This window comes from Eptatretus burgeri, chromosome 8 (assembly GCF_056783735.1).
Source record: "Eptatretus burgeri isolate ZD-2024b chromosome 8, Ebu_testis_v1, whole genome shotgun sequence".
NCBI lineage: Eukaryota > Metazoa > Chordata > Myxini > Myxiniformes > Myxinidae > Eptatretus > Eptatretus burgeri.
This window is the reverse complement of record NC_140968.1, coordinates 26,203,541-26,220,800: the sequence shown is the minus strand read 5'-3', so window position 1 is coordinate 26,220,800 and position 17,260 is coordinate 26,203,541. Positions and strand designations below refer to the sequence as shown.

General features: G+C 45.2%; 1 protein-coding gene and 1 long non-coding RNA gene across 6 annotated transcripts in view; one reads left to right on the top strand and one right to left on the bottom strand.

Annotated features, from left to right (window-relative positions):
* LOC147021369 (uncharacterized) overlaps positions 1-8,082 on the top strand; it is a 31,122-nt gene extending 23,040 nt beyond the window's left edge. For both annotated transcript variants that reach the window (XR_015060774.1, XR_015060773.1), the window contains 2 exons: positions 494-601; positions 7,854-8,082. This is a non-coding gene — a long non-coding RNA (uncharacterized LOC147021369). The remainder of the gene's footprint in view (positions 1-493; positions 602-7,853) is intronic.
* The window catches only part of LOC147021368 (low-density lipoprotein receptor-like), a 126,234-nt gene that overhangs the window by 17,303 nt on the left and 91,671 nt on the right, over positions 1-17,260 (bottom strand). For 3 of the 4 annotated variants that reach the window (XM_085891248.1, XM_085891245.1, XM_085891246.1), the window contains exons 11-18: positions 14,391-14,513; positions 10,186-10,360; positions 8,591-8,977; positions 8,212-8,330; positions 7,845-7,984; positions 4,421-4,562; positions 4,136-4,303; positions 501-623 (exon numbers count right to left, since the gene is read on the bottom strand). In XM_085891248.1, coding sequence (XP_085747374.1) covers positions 501-623; positions 4,136-4,303; positions 4,421-4,562; positions 7,845-7,984; positions 8,212-8,330; positions 8,591-8,977; positions 10,186-10,360; positions 14,391-14,513 — 1,377 coding nt within the window. The remainder of the gene's footprint in view (positions 1-500; positions 624-4,135; positions 4,304-4,420; positions 4,563-7,844; positions 7,985-8,211; positions 8,331-8,590; positions 8,978-10,185; positions 10,361-14,390; positions 14,514-17,260) is intronic. The other variant, XM_085891247.1, reaches the window with a different exon arrangement.

Below are 17,260 nucleotides of genomic sequence, written 5' to 3'. Positions count from 1 at the left end.
ATCGAGAACGTCAATTGCAAGGATTTTGTGTTCATGCAAATTTCAGACCTTGGGCTCTCACTAACTAGCGGTGATTAACTGCATTAGCAATCAGTAATAGAAAATACCATGTCATAAACTTTCAAGAAATGTTTGGTTCACATTCCTGAGGTTTCTATTTCTTTGTAAATAAACATTTAAAGTTGCATCACTCTTTTTTTTAAACACCCTGTACTTTCATTTTCACATTCATATTCTTTCTCTTTCTCCCCTCTCTCTTATTCACATACTATCTCACACTCATTCATTCACATTCATATCCTCTCTCTCATTATTTTGACACACACACACACACACACACACACACACACACACACACACACACACACACACACACACACACACACACACACACACACACACACACACACAACATTTGTGAGATGTAACAGTTAATAAATGTAAAACATCCACAAGTAAACAGAATAGTGCTAAAATATAAAGTTTTTTCCAGGATCTACTTTTTCCGTTGGACTTGCTCTGTGGAGGTGAACCGGGTCGTGGATCGCTGGAGCTCCTGACCATGGGATTTGTCGTTGGCAGGATAACATGGGTTGCCAAGGTAATGTTCTCTGTCTCGCTTCCTGCGTACACACACGCACTAATTCCATGCCCTCATTCACTCACTTTGTCAACTCTGCCCTGCTACTCATCCATTCTCTCGTGCTCACTCGCTCACCCAAATTCCTAACTTACTGCCAATCCCTCATTCAGTACTACATCCTTGCCATTTCATAATGGATTGATAGTGCTGACAAGGTGGATGCAGATTTAAACATTTTATCAAATAAAAATAAACCAACACCACCCATAAGGGATGGGTGGCCACATGGTCTTTCATAGATCTTATAAACTTCAACATAGATTGAAGTGATAAGTTAATTATTCAGCGTCAAACAGCATCAGGAAACTTCCACAAAAAAAGAGCATTGGCCATGACTTCTTTGTGATCCCTCTTGGAGTCATGAGTATCAAAGCTCACACTCGAATGTTTAAATGTTAAACACTCTATTGAAGGCATTAATTAAGCCTGGTGTTGGCTTCGTGGTTAGGGTGGCTGGCTTGGGATCTTAGGGTCCTGAGTTTGAGCCCTGCTGGCTGCTGAATCAACACTAGGTGGGGTTGACTCAGCCTGTCATCCTTCCAAAGTCAGCAAAATGAGTACCAGTGTACTGGTAGAGGGGCAAAGCATCAGCAGTTGGGCACAGTTGTGCCCCAACAAAATGATAACTACCGAACAGTCAAGCTGCCATTCACAAAAAGAAGATGAAGAAGAAGAGGGGTATTAACTGTTTTTATAAGATACTAAACATTTAAAGGGCATTTGAATTGAATTCATTTTTGGCCACTTACAAGGACATGTAGTTATAAAATTCATAATACAAATAAGGCGTAGTAGCCTTTTGTTCGTAGCCTGATGGAGTACTGCTCTCCCCTCTGGGCTGGTGCTCCTGCCTCCCACCTTTCTCGGCTTCACGCTGTCGAAACCAGGGCATTTAGGATCATCGGCATCTCCCGCAATGAAGCTGATTCTTTGGGCCTCTCACTCAATCACCGCAGGTTGGTCGGTGGTCTTTCTGTCTTCTACCGACTCCTCTCCAGCCTTGCCCCCCCTGCTCTCTCTGCGATTTGTCCCCACCACATTTCCACAGGGCGCTCAAGGTCCGCCAACAACCCCCTTCTGGTAAAACTACCAAAATCACGAATCACTGCTCATCTTCACTCTTTCATCCCTCTTTTTTTCCCGCCTTTGGAATAAACTTCCTCACTCTATTCTTTCCCATTCTTCCCTCCAGGCTTTCAAAACAGCTGTTCACCACCACCTCTTATCTTCCCCCATCCAAATCCTCGATCTTTTCTACCCCCGATAATCATACCCAAGCCCACTTCCTTCAATTCCCCTGCTTTCCTTCCTGAAAGTCCCTGAAATGTCCATCTTCTCTTCGCCATTTTCCCCATCCCATCCCCATCCCTCTCCCTTCCACAGTTCACCAAATGTGTCTGTTCCCCACTGTTTTGTCCCTTCCACTCCCGCCCCTCTTGTCTCATGCCTCCTTGCTGTGAGTTGTGTGTTAGCTCTCATACGAGCCTCGACCAAGGTATACAAAAAAAAAAAGGCATTGCATAAAGCAAATTAATCCTTGATCAATATCCTTGTCCTTGTAGTTCATGAGTGATCCCTGTTGCGATGTGAATCTATCCTTCAATTCAATTCCAAGCTGCAGATTCAACACAACAGTGATCTTCCATGAGCCTCAAACTTTGTAGTATATCAAGGGAGGCACAAAGCACCCCTCCTTTTATAATGGGACGGTTTCTCTATCTGTAACTTTAACACAGGGACTGAAAATTCGTTTCTCGGCTTCTACGGGACGAAATCGGCTGCAAATTTCAGAAGTAAATCCTTTGTACGTCGAGGTAATATGTTCCAAATTTCAGCAACGTCCATTTCCACATTCTTGAGTTTTTAACGAAAACCATTGAAATGCACATTGGTGTCTCAGTCTGTTTACCCATCCGTCCAAAATGTGATGTGTTGGCGCTCATGTCTCAAAGGCTATACATTGAAACGAGCTCAAACTTGGAATATACATCGGACAATACGTCAAATTAATGGCTTTGAAAGCAAATTCTACTTCCTAAGTGCAATAGTTTTTGCTTTTTTTCCTCATATTCAACAATCCACGCATCATCTAAAAATACATCAGACACATCATGCAATTTTGCTTGGTTTCCACTGGAGGGCAGCACTCTATCATTTAGAGATCTGCATTAGTAAATCTATTTGTGCATCAAAAAAGTCATCTACAATTGTACGTACTCATTACCTTGCACTCGCGAAGCGAAACACGGGGTTAAGCGACTGGTAGTATACGTATGCCGTACGTCGTACGTGTCAACATTTTGATAAGATCTAAAACCGTTCAGTGGAGGAAATTGAAACTTTACCACATGTTACATGACAATGTGATATAGTGGTCACTCTTTTGAGGCCAATTTTCTGAAATCCTCAATATTCATCTGATTGACTTGAAATTTGAAGACGATTTGCACATTTTGTCATTGAAATGATGGAGGATGCCTAAGGAGATTTCATGGCTGGTAATGAGGCCGAGAAGTTGGAGAGACTGAACGTCTTCCATTGGATGATCAAGGAAATATATTGGTGGGTTTGTTTAATGATACTTCTGGAGCGACAGGGTGAGACTGGGAGATTTTTCCAGGATTGAAGGACAAGTTCCATTTATGAGACCACAGTGTAATCATTTCCATATGGTAGAGAATGATGTAGCTGCTGTTTGCCAAGTGGGATGGAGGTACTGCATGACACAATGTGAAGTCATCTGAAAAAGGGAAGAGGGTTTTTCCAGAGCATCAGAGAGGTCGTTTATATCGATGAGGAACAAGACTGGGCCCAATGCTCACTGCCTTGGGGAACTCCAGCCTTCCTGGGAGAGGGGGAGGTTAGGGGTCCATTGATGGAAACATGTTGATTGCATGAGTGGAGGAAGTCAGAAATTCTATGCCACAAAGCAGGATGTCAGACTGTGTCCATTGTTCCCTTATTTAGAATAAATGCACCAAATAATAGCACAATAAAAAGAAACTTTAAATTTTCACACCAAACTGAAATAAATTTATGATGCTTCATATTGAACAGTTAGAGTACCCATGCTACTTAGATTTTGCTCGGATAGAAGTATTAGTCCTCTTACCCAGCCCATCATGTTACATTATCCGTAGAATATTCTCTTATCAGAATTTCACACTAACCCATTTCAAACCAAACAGATTTGCTTCAAATATATCAGATCATCCTGGTTTGAGTTTTTCCCTTTTGGGAAGCATAGAGTTTGTTCTGGCTGAAATTAATTCTGGCCTGTACTAGTTCAGAATTTTCTCATGGAAATGAAGCACAATAGAAAAGGAAGGTTGTTGTCGATTGAGAGGACTATGATCCTCCATTCACATCATCATTAGTTGACGTCTCAAAACATATACAGCATTCCTTGAATACAACCATGTGTACATCCGTATACATAGCAGAGTACAGTGTGTAGATGATTATAGTATTATACTGGATATGCATCATCACCTCGAGCTGTGTCTGTACAAGTGTGTCCATCATTGCCCAAATGAAAGCCTCGAGGACAAAGGCAGGAGAAGAATGGTGAAACTGCAGGACCTGGAGGCTGTGGAGAGGGAAGACATAGGTAGCTACAGCCACCATCTTGAAGTCCACCCATTGAACACAGGTCGACACCTGGAAGCCATAAAGATTGGAAAAGGAAGAGAAAAGAGCAAAATGTAAATCACAAAGCTTGCGTATGAGGTGAGAAATTAAACAAGTACTTGTGACCTCATGCTGGTGGTAAAGTACCAGGTGGTTGAAGTAACTCATGGTAAACCAAGAGCCCTTGTGGAGAATTCAGTCCCTCCACCAGGCGATTGACTGAGAAACCAGTAAACTTGTTGGCTCTCATTACAGCCTCGGTCTCACCGTCCGTCCAATACACTTCATCCTGGATGAGGTGCATAGTTCGATTTATACTGTTGGGTCCACTTACAAAGGGATCTGAGGTCACACTATTGACTAGCCAAGTTATTCACAGACTGAAACGTAAACCATTGAAAGAAGAAGAAGAAGAAGCCCTAAACAGTGTGAATGGGATTCTGCCAAGTGGGTCCAGTGGGTTCAATTTTATTCCGTTTCGATCGTCCCACCGACACTCACATATCACATGACAAGTGTTTACAAATGAAAGTTTAATTTGGATAATTAGGCAGTCAACATGTAGAAATGTCTCGTTACCTCTGGCTCCTAAGGTGGACGGAGGTTATGTTTTCATCCCTACTTCTTTGTTTGTCTGTGAGCAGGCTGTCTCAAAATGTTAGAGACAGATTCGGACGAAACTTGGTGGATAGGTTGAGTATGTGACAAGGATAAATTGCTTCGATTTTTGTGAAGATCTTGATCTGGATTTGGCCTATCGGCGGAAACAAAACTTAAACTGTTCAGCCTGGCGATGGTATGTGCTCGACTGAGTGTCGTTCCAGTTCTGTTCGTTCTAGTTTTCTTTGTTCAAGAAACAAAACATTTACTAAACAATGATTAATCTCCATGAGGTTTTGCACAAAGATTGAGATTGTTCTGAACTCGAAACTGCAAAAAAGTTAATAAAAATGGACTGACACTAATTTTGTAACAAATATTGTTTGGAAATGTTCATGTAGATTTCTGAAGGAGAACCAGCTCTGAGGATAAGTCAAGGTCAGGATGCCCAAGGAGGCCAACACACCACAAAAAGTTGATGTCGTCCACAAGATTTTCATGAATGGCAGAAGATCAACAGTCAGGCATATAGCTGAGACATTGAGCATCACCACAACATCGGTGTACTCCATCATCACTGAAACATTAGGCACGATAAAGTTGAATAAATATGGGTACTAAGAACATACACTGCTGATCAGAAGAGAGCGCGACTTGACATTTCCACGGAGCTTGTTGAGCAGTTACAAGCAAACCAAGACCACATCATAAGCAGAACTGTGCCACGAGTTCACCACTTCGATCCTGAGATCAGACAGCAGGACATGCAGTAGGAGCACACATTCTCAAGCCCAACAAAAGTTCAATAAAAAGGCATCAGCAGGAAATATCATGGCCACTATTTCCTGGGAGAGTGAAGAAGTCATCATGACTGACTCTCCCCCAAAAGGAAAGATCATCATTGGAGAGTTGGTATGCATATGAACTGCGATAGTTTCTCGAAACCATCAATAACAAGCACCGTGGAATATCAAGTTGAGGTATGATGCTTCTCCAGGACAATACATGATCTTTCTCGTGCATGCACACACACCAACTGTGGCTTTCAACTCTTTCCCAATCCAACCATCTGGCCTATCCCCAGATTTGGCTCCAGAAGACTTCTACCTGTTCCCCAAGTTGAAGGAAGAGCTTTGTAGAAATAGTTTTTCATGACAGACAGGAATTGGTCACAACAGATGAGAGGTTGCTGGACAAGCAGGACAAGGACTTCTACAGGACGATGTACCTAAGCTGCAGCAGTGCCGGACTAAGGACAATGAACTTAAGGATGACTATGCTGATAAACAATTCAAACCAAATGATATTTTATACATCAGACTGCCATTCTGCCTTCACAAATATCATTACCATCAGATGTCTTCAGAAGCGGTTTTGTAAATATGGAGGTATGGAGAAGTCGACAGAGAGCTGATGACATTCAAGACTATCGACATGAGCTCATCTTCTAAGAATAACACCTGCTCCAGTAGGAATTCAGTCGGTCCTATGATATGCAACAAGTGCTTTTTTGTCATGACAAGCCCAAGGAGAAGTTGCATTGCATTCAAGTGATGAAAACACCAGCATCTATTCTTAGCCTTGCAAAGTGGGATGCAACTTCGTGTTGTAAGATAACAGGAGTGAGCAACCTCATTCCTGCAGAAGGCAAGTATCACTTGTAGTGTTATGGGAGATTTATGAAACCTACAGTCGCAGTGCAGCTGATGCAGAGATGAATAATACATCTTCCATATGCTTGAATAATGTGGCTGATTAACTGTGGGGAGGACTGGCAAGAGGCGAGATATCCATATTGAAGAAGGTATGGGATACATGCTGTGAGTTCATGTCAGATTTCCACAGTACGGACATGGGGGTCTACTGAAGTCATCATTTCAATTAATTTCTGAATGACAGTGCAACATCTGTACGTCCTCTGAACCCCACGGAGCCTGGTGATTATCCCGAATGTAGGAACGCAAATCACACTCCAAAATCTGAATAAAACTATGGACGATTTGTAGGATTTCCAAGAAGAGGATAACGGGATGTCAAGTGTTTCATTCGATCTTGATAATTAAATACTCAGTTGGGTGTATTGTGTCTCGATTAAAGTCTGGCAGATATCAGAGAATCTCTCTGTCAGGATGTAATTGGAAACATCAATAATGATCATGCAGAGTGCGATGTTCCTTAATATATGAAGATGACGAGTCTGTTAAAACAAGGCGACTCAGCATTACCCAGGACATCGTTTTCCTGTCATATTGTGGTCGTAAACCCACAACAAAACATATCGGTGGACTAATGTGGACACTTCACTGCCAACCCGAGATTCACCAGTACTTTTCACGAGGAGGGCCCAGTACCAGACTCTAGTGTGTAAGTCGTCTCTCGATACACGTCCCACAATGCCATATTTCCAACCGATTGTGTGTGGCAACTGTTGGATGGTATGCTCTTCGCAAATCTGATAAGGAAGTCAACCGCATGTTCTGAGCAAACAATCTGCTGATGCAAGGCTACGGGAAGTCGATGCTCCACAAGACAATGCATTTGCCGAAAAAGGGACTTCTCCTGCACTAGAGCGTATGGGCGTATTGTGGTGCAAGAACTCTCGAGAACACGATCTCAATGATAGAAACTGATCACAACTCCTATTTTATAACCTTGAGCAGATTTGGCACTAAACATCACTCTTTAATGAGTGCACTTTAACCCTATCGAGACTGCGCCCCGACCGAGATTCCTCAAACGACTTGTCGGTTTTTTTGTTTTTTTAAAATTCATGTAAAAGTACATTGATGTCTCTGAATGTCTTCCTGCATGTGATGTGTACAAACTTTTCTATTAGTTCATGTCGCTGGAAGAAAAAGAGAGGAAGGGAAGGAAAGGTGATGATAGATGGCCTTGAAATAATTTTTATAAATGAAGCTGAGAGTGACCAATTTTACATCATCTGATGACGGTAACAATGTTTGTTTCATACCTCAAACAGTGCGATGGAGATAGGATGGCCAAGGAGAGAAGGTGAATGAAGCACAAGGCGACGAGAATGTCCCTCAAGATCGATGCTACTCAGGGAATGCAGCTTTGAGTCAACCCAGTACAAACGCAACTTGGTTGAGTCTGTAAGAGACGTACGTACGCTCATTAATTTGCATGCCTGGATTAATTTGGATACAGGATTCCAGTTGAGTTGGCTAATCTCAAGCTCTGTGAATGTTTTTTTAATGAGAAATAATAAATCTGCAGCAAATTTTTGTATCAAAGAAAGTGTAAGGTGTGGGAAAACAATAAAGTTGGTAAATGTAGACTAGGAGTGCTAATCATTGAGGTGGCTGCAGTGTAACAACCAATGACAAGGCCGTTAGGCCAAGCCACGCCATCTGAGACGATTTTCTCCCGCCCTTGACCATCCATGCCGACTCGTTCAATCACAGCCCTCTTCCCCCAGTCTGACCAATAGACATAACTGGAAAACGACATTTGGGGATAAGCATGTGAAAGTGGGGGTTTGGGGGGGGGGGAGAGCATTCATCAACACCTTGATTTCTTCAAAAAGCTAGGTCTTATTTTTCTGTTCTTTTTGTGTGGTCTAAAATATGATGTAATGCTACTGAGGTTATGATGCTATTGTGATTCATCATAACTCTGACAATATGAATAATTATCATTACCTTCCCATTCACAAAGGCATCGGTAACGATAAAGACCCAGTACAAAATGCCTCACCCTCGGTGAGGGAGCAAGGATAGTGCACGAGGCTCCGAAAGGTGATGAGTTACGAGGGGGTGTGGCCGAGTCCCATCGGCACGTGAGACACACAGCACACGTTCGTGTCCGTCTGTCCAGAAGAGTCGAGAGCCCAACCAGTCCACAGCCAGGCCTTCGGCGTTCACCCGAGCACCCGAGCAGACTGGGAGCACCCCGACTCTGTCTCCACCTTCTTTGTGTTTCTTCGTTAACCTTGGCTCCACAACCTTCTCTCTTTTCCTATTCCATTTCACACCTCCTCCTTGGTCCCGAGCTCTTCCTCCAATTCTCTCTGATCTGGTTCCCTCTTGCCTTCCAAGGATCAACTCCCAGGTACTTTGATTTGTTGCTTGTAAAAGTGGTGCTCTGGGCAATGACAGGTGTAGAAGGTAAAGAAATAGACAAACAAAAATTAGTCTCTAATCAAACACCCCATCAAGACCTCTATAGAATGATACAATGGTCAAGTAATGGAGCTGAAACCCTCCAGCTCCTTCCCAAGAAAACAAGGTTCTTAATGTATTTGGCAGAGCTAAAATTTTCTCTGTATTCTAGAGAAAAGTAACCTATCTATAATTCCAGCAGTGTGTGTGTGTGTGTGTGTGTGTGTGTGTGTGTGTGTGTGTGTGTGTGTGTGTGTGTGTGTGTGTGTGTGTGTGTGTGTGTGTGTGTGTGTGTGTGACCACTGTTTCTCGACAACCGCTGGTCCGATCTAATTGAAACTTGCCAGGTATATTGCTGGGGACCTGAGGATGTGCCTTTTCAAGGTTTGATATTAATCGGACAAGTGGTTCCCAAGTTATGGCCATTTATTTACCAACCAATGACAAGACACGTTGTTGCGTGTGCGTGGCCGATGGGGGAAGGGAACCTCAGCCACGGTCCCCATTACGGGTTACAACGTACGGACTTCTGGAGAGTGATGACTTCGTGTATTCTAATAATTTCTCAATTTCTTATGCGCATTTATAGATAAACACAATGCCCCAAGTTATGATCGTTTTCATATTAGACGGTGTATAAATTTCGGTAATATCAGAGTGAGCTGGTATGCTCCGAAGCAGGAAGTAATTTTTTTTTCTCTCTTCTCTTCTCTTTTTGTTTTTCCTTGCGATGACATTGCGAAAAGGCAAAATACGTTGGCGCTAATTGAATAACTGGCCATTAAAACTAAATTGCGAATAATCGTGACTGCGATATGCGAACTTCTGGGCCACGCACGTACGGGCACGTGAGAGCGAAGAAACGGCCTGTGTGGTTGTTGTTTCTTGCTCGCGGTTTGAATGTATATATATTTTTATTTTTACGGGCACGTTCTAGTCCTCTTAATCTGCATGAAAGATAAGCTGGAAAATAAAATGCTTTTTTTCACAAAACTTACATCCTAAGGATGCTTGAAAAAGGTGAAAGTTTTTGTTAATAACTTGTGAGTAAAGGCAATTATTTGAGCCATGTAATTGTGAATATAGTTGAAACAAATATTTTGAGTTGCCTTGGTAACAAGGCTAAGTTCCATCAAACCGGTTGGGAGTAATGAGGGGTCGCTGACGGATGATGGGTGATTTAGCACACACCGGTATACTGCGGCTTGAGCTAGATCAGACCAGTAAAGTAGGCCTCGGGCAGGCCAGGCAGCTAGACTGGCTGCATTCTGTGAGCCAGAGAGAAGACTGGCATACTCGGATCCTGCTCCAAGGCGCAGCCCCCTTATGTCTCGCCGGTTAGTGAATACCAGCCAACCATCTTGATCTGTCACAAAATAAAAAGATAATATTAACCACCAACTCACTCTTATCAATATAGACTACACAAAAAGTTAAACAACAACTTCTATGAAATAAACTCTGGATCCTGGAGATTCACATATAAATCACATCTCAAACAGATTATGCATACATGTCCGCACCACAACCCATGTCACTGTGAACAAGAAGGTTTTAAGGGGTAAAAAAAGAATGATTACCCCTCCCCAAGGGTTCAGAGTGGGGAAGGACCTCAGTTCTCTAGATATAAATGTGTATCATGTATCGACACCTGCTGGAAACATAAATGTCAGTGTGTGTGTGTGACTGTGTGTGTGTGTGTGTGTTTCATTGTGTCTCATCCATAACTCCAAAACCATGAAACCTAGCACTAAGAAAACTCCAAGGAAGTGCAAGAGTGAAAATCGGGTGTTTGGGTTTATTAAAACACCCCTTTTGAAGATAATTAACGGCCTTATTTAATTATATCCCTTATCAGGGGCATTCTCGGTCACCGCTCTCCATGGGGGTCTTAAGGCATCCCCTGGGTAACCTCGTTGGGGTCTGAATCTGCCATGTTTTTTTGGCCTGCTCAACAATGCCTTGACTTGGAACAGGCCGCAATGATTTCTTAACAATAAAGTTTTTCTTTTTTTCCACTTTCCTCACATTATCAAATGCCTGTTCATCATACCTACAAATCGCTGGGTACATTGCAATGCCTATAAATGCCCAGACGGCAGCATTTGTGGCTTTATTTCATTTCCACACATGCGATAATCTCTAAAATCTCTGAAACCAAGCTGGATTGCAAAATTTAAGCTCCAGAATTAAACTTAGAAGCAGTTCCGACTCCTAAAAAAAGTGTTCATTTGTCCAATTCGGACATACTTAACATTTCTGGCATCTCCGGGAGGTGCATGTTTCATATGGCGGTTCACAGATTGCTAATCGCGTACCAAGTGAGCCATTTATAAACCATTTCGTTGGAGTGCTTAAGCCACTTGGCACGCGCTCTACAATATTCACTGTCACTGAATACTTTATATCGATCGACTTGAACAAAGTTCAGGGGCGTTCGCGTGCGTTGGCCACATGTTGTTCTGCGGTGCGACAGGCGATGGCTGCCTTTCTGAATATGTGAAATATTATTTTACACGACATTTCCCCTTTTTGTACGATCTTCCATGATATGACCTGTCACTTCGGCATATATAAATAAAAATAAAAATTAACGTTTCTTTTTTTTTAAAGTTTCGTCAACTGTTTCGTGGATTTCTTGGTGAAGCCACTTGGCGCATGCTCTTCAAGCATCAATGGTGACACCATGGTTCTATACCGGAGATAGGAAAGCAAAATAAATTGCATGATCACAATAAGTAAAAAAATGATTTTAGTTATGAAGTAATGAATCTCAACATCATGGCAAGAAAGCTGAGAGGTACTGATGGGGAAATATTCATTTTTTTTTTACAAGAAACCTTTGCTGTTTGTTTCACTGACATCATCATGTACTTTTTGCCTACTATAATCATTTTTTAATTGTTAAACCTATAACCTAATGTGTTATCTTGTATTCCTTTGTCCCGCTTCTGGACTTTTTGTTTAATTCTCTCCAAGTCCACGGTGACCTTTCTGATAACACTGCAACTTTTGCTTTTAATTATGTCATTTGCTGTCCAGTTAGTGGACACGTAATGCATTTTTTTGTGTTCTTTTACCTATATGCTTATCAGACCCTCTCCACTCTCATTTGTATATATACACGAGTATATATCAGTGAAAAATTCATTGCTGGAGTGAACAAATAATTCTGTAGATGCTTACGTCTTTTGTTTCTTGAACCCCTTGGTACCAAGTTAAATCAACTTTTCTCTGAAATAAAGTACCTTCTGTTGTGGACAGTGAATTACTCGGTGTCTGTCAGATTTGAGTAACAGCATTTACATTCGAGTCGGCGAAAACGTTAAGAATAAAATTCCACAACAGCTACAGAATTCTACAACGATCACAAGGTCAGAATTCCTCGACAGGTACACATATGCTCGTCTGTGTAGCCTAGATTCAAATCCCGACCCAGCTGTTGTCCTTGTGTTTCACAGGAAGGGTGATTCATCAATGTGTGGGCAGTCTCTCGGATGGATGATAAACTGGGCATCACATCTGCCGGAATCCCTCACCTCTCTCTCTCCCAACCATATTCCCTCTCTCCCACCCCTCTTCCTCTTTCCGACCTCTCTCTCTCTCTCTCTCTCTCTCTCTCTCTCTCTCTGACCCCTCCCCTCTCCTACCCCCTTTCCTCTTCCCTCCCTCTCTTTTAACCTCTCAATCTCTCTCCCATCCCTCCTAGTGCCCCCCCATCCCTCCCCCTCTGTTGAGGGGACTGTAGCATGTACGAATCATATGTGGAATCATAGGTGTCGCTCTCCCCCTCCCCTTCTTCGCTCTTTCCCCATTCCTAGCTTCTTCTCCCCAAACTCAATCCGCTCTCTCCCCTCCCTGTCACCTCTCTCTTCCCTCCCTACCTCCTCTCTCTCCCCTCCCTGTCACCTCTCTCTCCCCTCCCTGTGACCTCTCTCTCCCCTGCCTGTCACCCCTCTCTCCCCTCACTGCCTCCTCTCTCTCTCCCTCCCTAAATCCTCTCTCTCTCCTCCCTACCTCCTCTTTCTCCCCTTCCTACCTCCTCTTTCTCCCCTGTCTCTCTCTTTCCCTCTGTTTTCTCTCCCTGCCTCTTCTCTCTCTCTCCTCGCTGCCTCCTCTCTCTTTCCCCTCCCTCCATCCTCCCTGTCTCCCGTCTCCCTCCATCCTCCCTCTCTCCCCTCCCTGCCTCCTCTCTCTCCATCCTTCCTCTCTCTCTCTCCTCCCCCTCTCTCCCAACTCTTTCTCCCCTCACTCCCTCCCAACTCTCTCTCCCCTCACTCCCTCCCAACTCTCTCTCTCTCCCCTCACTCCCTCCCAACTCTCTCTCTCTCCCCTCACTCCCTCCCAACTCTCTCTCCCCTTCTCCCTCTCTCCCCCTTCCTCTCTCTCTCTCCCCTCACTCCCTCCCAACTCTCCCTCCCCTTCTCCCTCTCTCCCCCTTCCTCTCTCCCCCCTTCCTCTCTCCTCTTTCTCCCACCCTTCCTCTCTCCCTCCCCTCTTCCTCTCCTCCCTCTCTCTCTCCCCTTAATACCCCCATCAGTGAAGTGACAGGTTGCATTTGCTAGTAAATAATAAAAGTTGGGACGGACAGGTTCTTTGCTCGTGACTTTGTAATTCATATAAATATCTCTAAATGTCCTGCTGCAAGTTTTGTGCACAAGCTCAATTTGGTTGAAGAACTGATCTTGTGGGTGCTTTGAGGAATCATCCGGATGGGTGCTTTGACTGGTATCAAACACAGCGTTGAGATCATTGTGCCTGCAACCATCCCTCTGGCCCAACAGCAAGGTCCTAACTTCATTTCTATGGGAGACACCCATCCACACCATGCACTTGTTGTCAACACTCCATTTCAGGACCACAACATCAGTGTCCTGCGCAATCTCCAGATTTAAATATTATTGAACAAGCTTGGGATATCCAAGGAAGGTGTGCTTGTGGTCTCCAATTCCGTCCACAATCTCATGATCAACTGAAAGTGTCCTTGAACGAAAAATGGTACAACATCCCACAGGAAAAGCCCGATTGTATGATTTGGTTTTTGTATTGGGTCAACAGTGGTCACACATGTTATTAACCCCATTTCTGTGAATGTTCACCTGTCTGTGATCAGTTGTAGATTATGTACACCTGTCTGTGATTTTTATAAACTGATATCGTTTGCATATACTCATTTCACACAACCAAGCTATCATGTGCAGGACCCTCTTCCACCAGAATATGAACATGTTTGGACATACTATAAAATACATGCCTCAAAAACTTCACCTATTGCGAGGAGTCTTTAAATAAAATCCAACTCTAGGTTCACGATTTGAGTGCCAAACTTCGAGACCTAATAACACGTGAAGTCACCAAAGATAATCGACAATGTCACCGGACCATCCAGATCTCACTCAGAGCTCGGCAGTGTCCGCGTGGACCCCTGCCATAGCCAGGTAGACAGGAGCACTTGTAACTGCCTTTGTTGTTTGCGCAGATCTGTGAGCAGAGACCAGGTTTTGTGCATTCATTGACATCTGAGGGGGTGGGTGAATGGGGGGAGGGGGAGGTGGGGGAGTGAGGGGTTACGATAAGAGGCGAAATGTCAAAAAAAAAAAACAACCTGTAAAGGAGTTGGAATTGAACATTCATGAGTAAAGAAGATAGTGCAGGAAAGGGGGGAATAAATGGAAAAAAAAAATGGAACATGAGTGAGGGAAGCGAAATTGAATGAAAATGAAGTGGGAAGTGAAGCAACGATAAAATAAAACGTGAAAAATGAGTTTATCTACATTGAAAGTTTGAACTTGTATTTTCCTGTTGACTTGGACACAGTGAGAAGTTGTGTTTATATTTTAATTGATTCTAGAGAACATTGTACTTTACGGTAATTCTACATATCGACGGTCCCCTGGGCCAGTGCGCATGCGCAGCCTGACCCGGAGCCAGGGATGTTGTGGGTGTTTCAACCTGTTCAATACTTGTTTGATTATTGTCGTTCCACGCTAATAAAGTGGTCGAACAAATTGAACTCTGTTCTTATTTATAATCAAACAACTTGATGCAGTCGAGTAAAGATCGTCGGTGCTGAGGAGGACACGACTGGGTGAAAACGGACCACGAGAACGTCGACAGTGAGTTTGGATTTCTCGGGTTCTGTACCCAATCTTCGCCCCCAGGACACTGTACACACGTGTGCATCACCGAAAATAGAACGTTTACTCCAGAATAACTGTTCCTATGGCGCCGGTGGAAGCAGAGTGCCCGATCGAGGGTTGTGACTATATGGCAACACACGCAGAGGCGGCAGTGGTGGCCGCCATGTTGAGTATACACGGCACTGTGCACGTCGCCGCCCCCATGGCGGCGAGCTCGAATGCCAAGATGGAGAAACTCAAGCGTCCCTCCATAGCTCTGGCCGGAACGGGCGAGGCCTGGTCGTACTTCATAACCCGCTGGGGCGAATACAAAACAGGTACTAAGCTTGTCGGACCCGACATAGTCGCGCAGCTACTGGAGTGCTGTGAAGAGGAGCTGAGAAAGGACCTCACTCGCGCGGCGGGTCGGAGCCTCGTGGGCAGCGATGAAGAAGACGTCCTCGCCGCCATGAAGGCGCTCGCCGTCCGGACGGAGAACACGATGGTAGCTCGAGTGGCCCTGTCTAACATGCGGCAGGGACACGAGGAGCCCGTCCGGTCGTTCCACGCCCGCATCAAGGGGCAGGCGGACACGTGCAAGTATGAAATGAAGTGCACCAAGGCGGGGTGCGATCAGGTCAACGACTTCACCGAAGAGATATTGCGCAACGTGGTTGCCCGTGGCATCGCGGACCAAGCAATACAACTTGACCTACTCGGTGAGAAGAACCAGGACATGCCATTAAAGGACATGATAGAGTATATCGAGGCCAAAGAGTCTGGAAAACGCTCGGCATCGCGCCTGCTTGACACTCAGAGCACGGACGCGATCAGTAGTTCGTATCGGCGGGGAAAGCGACAGGACGTCCGCGCCAAAGTAGGAGCCAGGCCGGAAAAACGGAAGGCCAAGCCCGAAGGAGTATGCATCTACTGCGGCGAGGTGGGCCACGGCAAAACGCCTCAATGGCGCGCCAGGCGCGCCGAGTGCCCCGGATACGGTAAAAAGTGCCGGAAGTGTGACCGCCAGAATCACCTCGACAAGGCGTGCCTGAGCGGCCGATCGGCAAGACCCCCATCTAAGGAGACCGACGGGATGTACGACGAGCAGACGGCAGCCTTCGTCGAGCTATGCACGGTCACCATGGCCAGCACAGAGGACGAAATGCGCACGCTTCCCCTCGCTCACCACCTGTACGATGATATGTGCGATAAGTGGATGAAACGCATATCCGACCCGCAGCCATACGTCAACCTCACTCTCACCAACAAGCGCGAGGATTACAAAGCGCTGGGTTTTAACCTCCTGAAACACACCCGCGCGGTAACCCTACCCGCTATGGCAGACACGGGGTGCCAGAGCTGCCTGATCGGCATTAAAGTCGTCCAACAAATGGGCCTGAGTACCGAGGACCTCATACCTGTATCCATGACCATGAAGGCCGCAAACAACAGAGGAATTCGTATCCTCGGAGCCGTGGTAGTCAGATTCGCCGGTAACAGTGACGACGCTCGGAGATTGGAGACGCGCCAAATCGCGTATGTGACGGACTCCTTCAGACCGCATATTCCTCTCCCCGCGCGGCCTGCATGGACCTGGGAATGATCTCGGACAGATTCCCGACACTCGGAGAGGTGAATCTGACGACCTCGGAATTGTGCGACTGCCCGCGACGCGCGGAGCCGCCGACCAAGCTGACCGCACTCCCCATGCCAGCGACCGAGGCCAACAGAGAGGCACTACAGTCACATTTACTCAGGATGTATGCTCAGAGCACATTCAACACGTGCCAACACCAGCCACTACCGAGAATGACCGGCCCGCCACTACGTCTTATGCTCAGTGAGAACGCGACACCGGTTGCCCATCACACTCCCATCTCCGTGGCCATACATTGGCAAGATGAGGTAAAAGCAGGCCTCGACCAGGACGTTCGGCTCGGCGTGTTGGAGGAAGTACCAGTCGGCACGCCGGTGACATGGTGTCACCGCATGGTAATTTGCGCGAAAAAGAATGGCAAGCCGCGACGCACCGTCGACTTTCAGGCCTTGAACAAGCATGCGTTCCGCGAGACCCACCACACCCAATCCCCGTTCCACCAGGCGAGACGCGTACCTAACGGGAAGCGCAAGACAGTATTCGACGCATG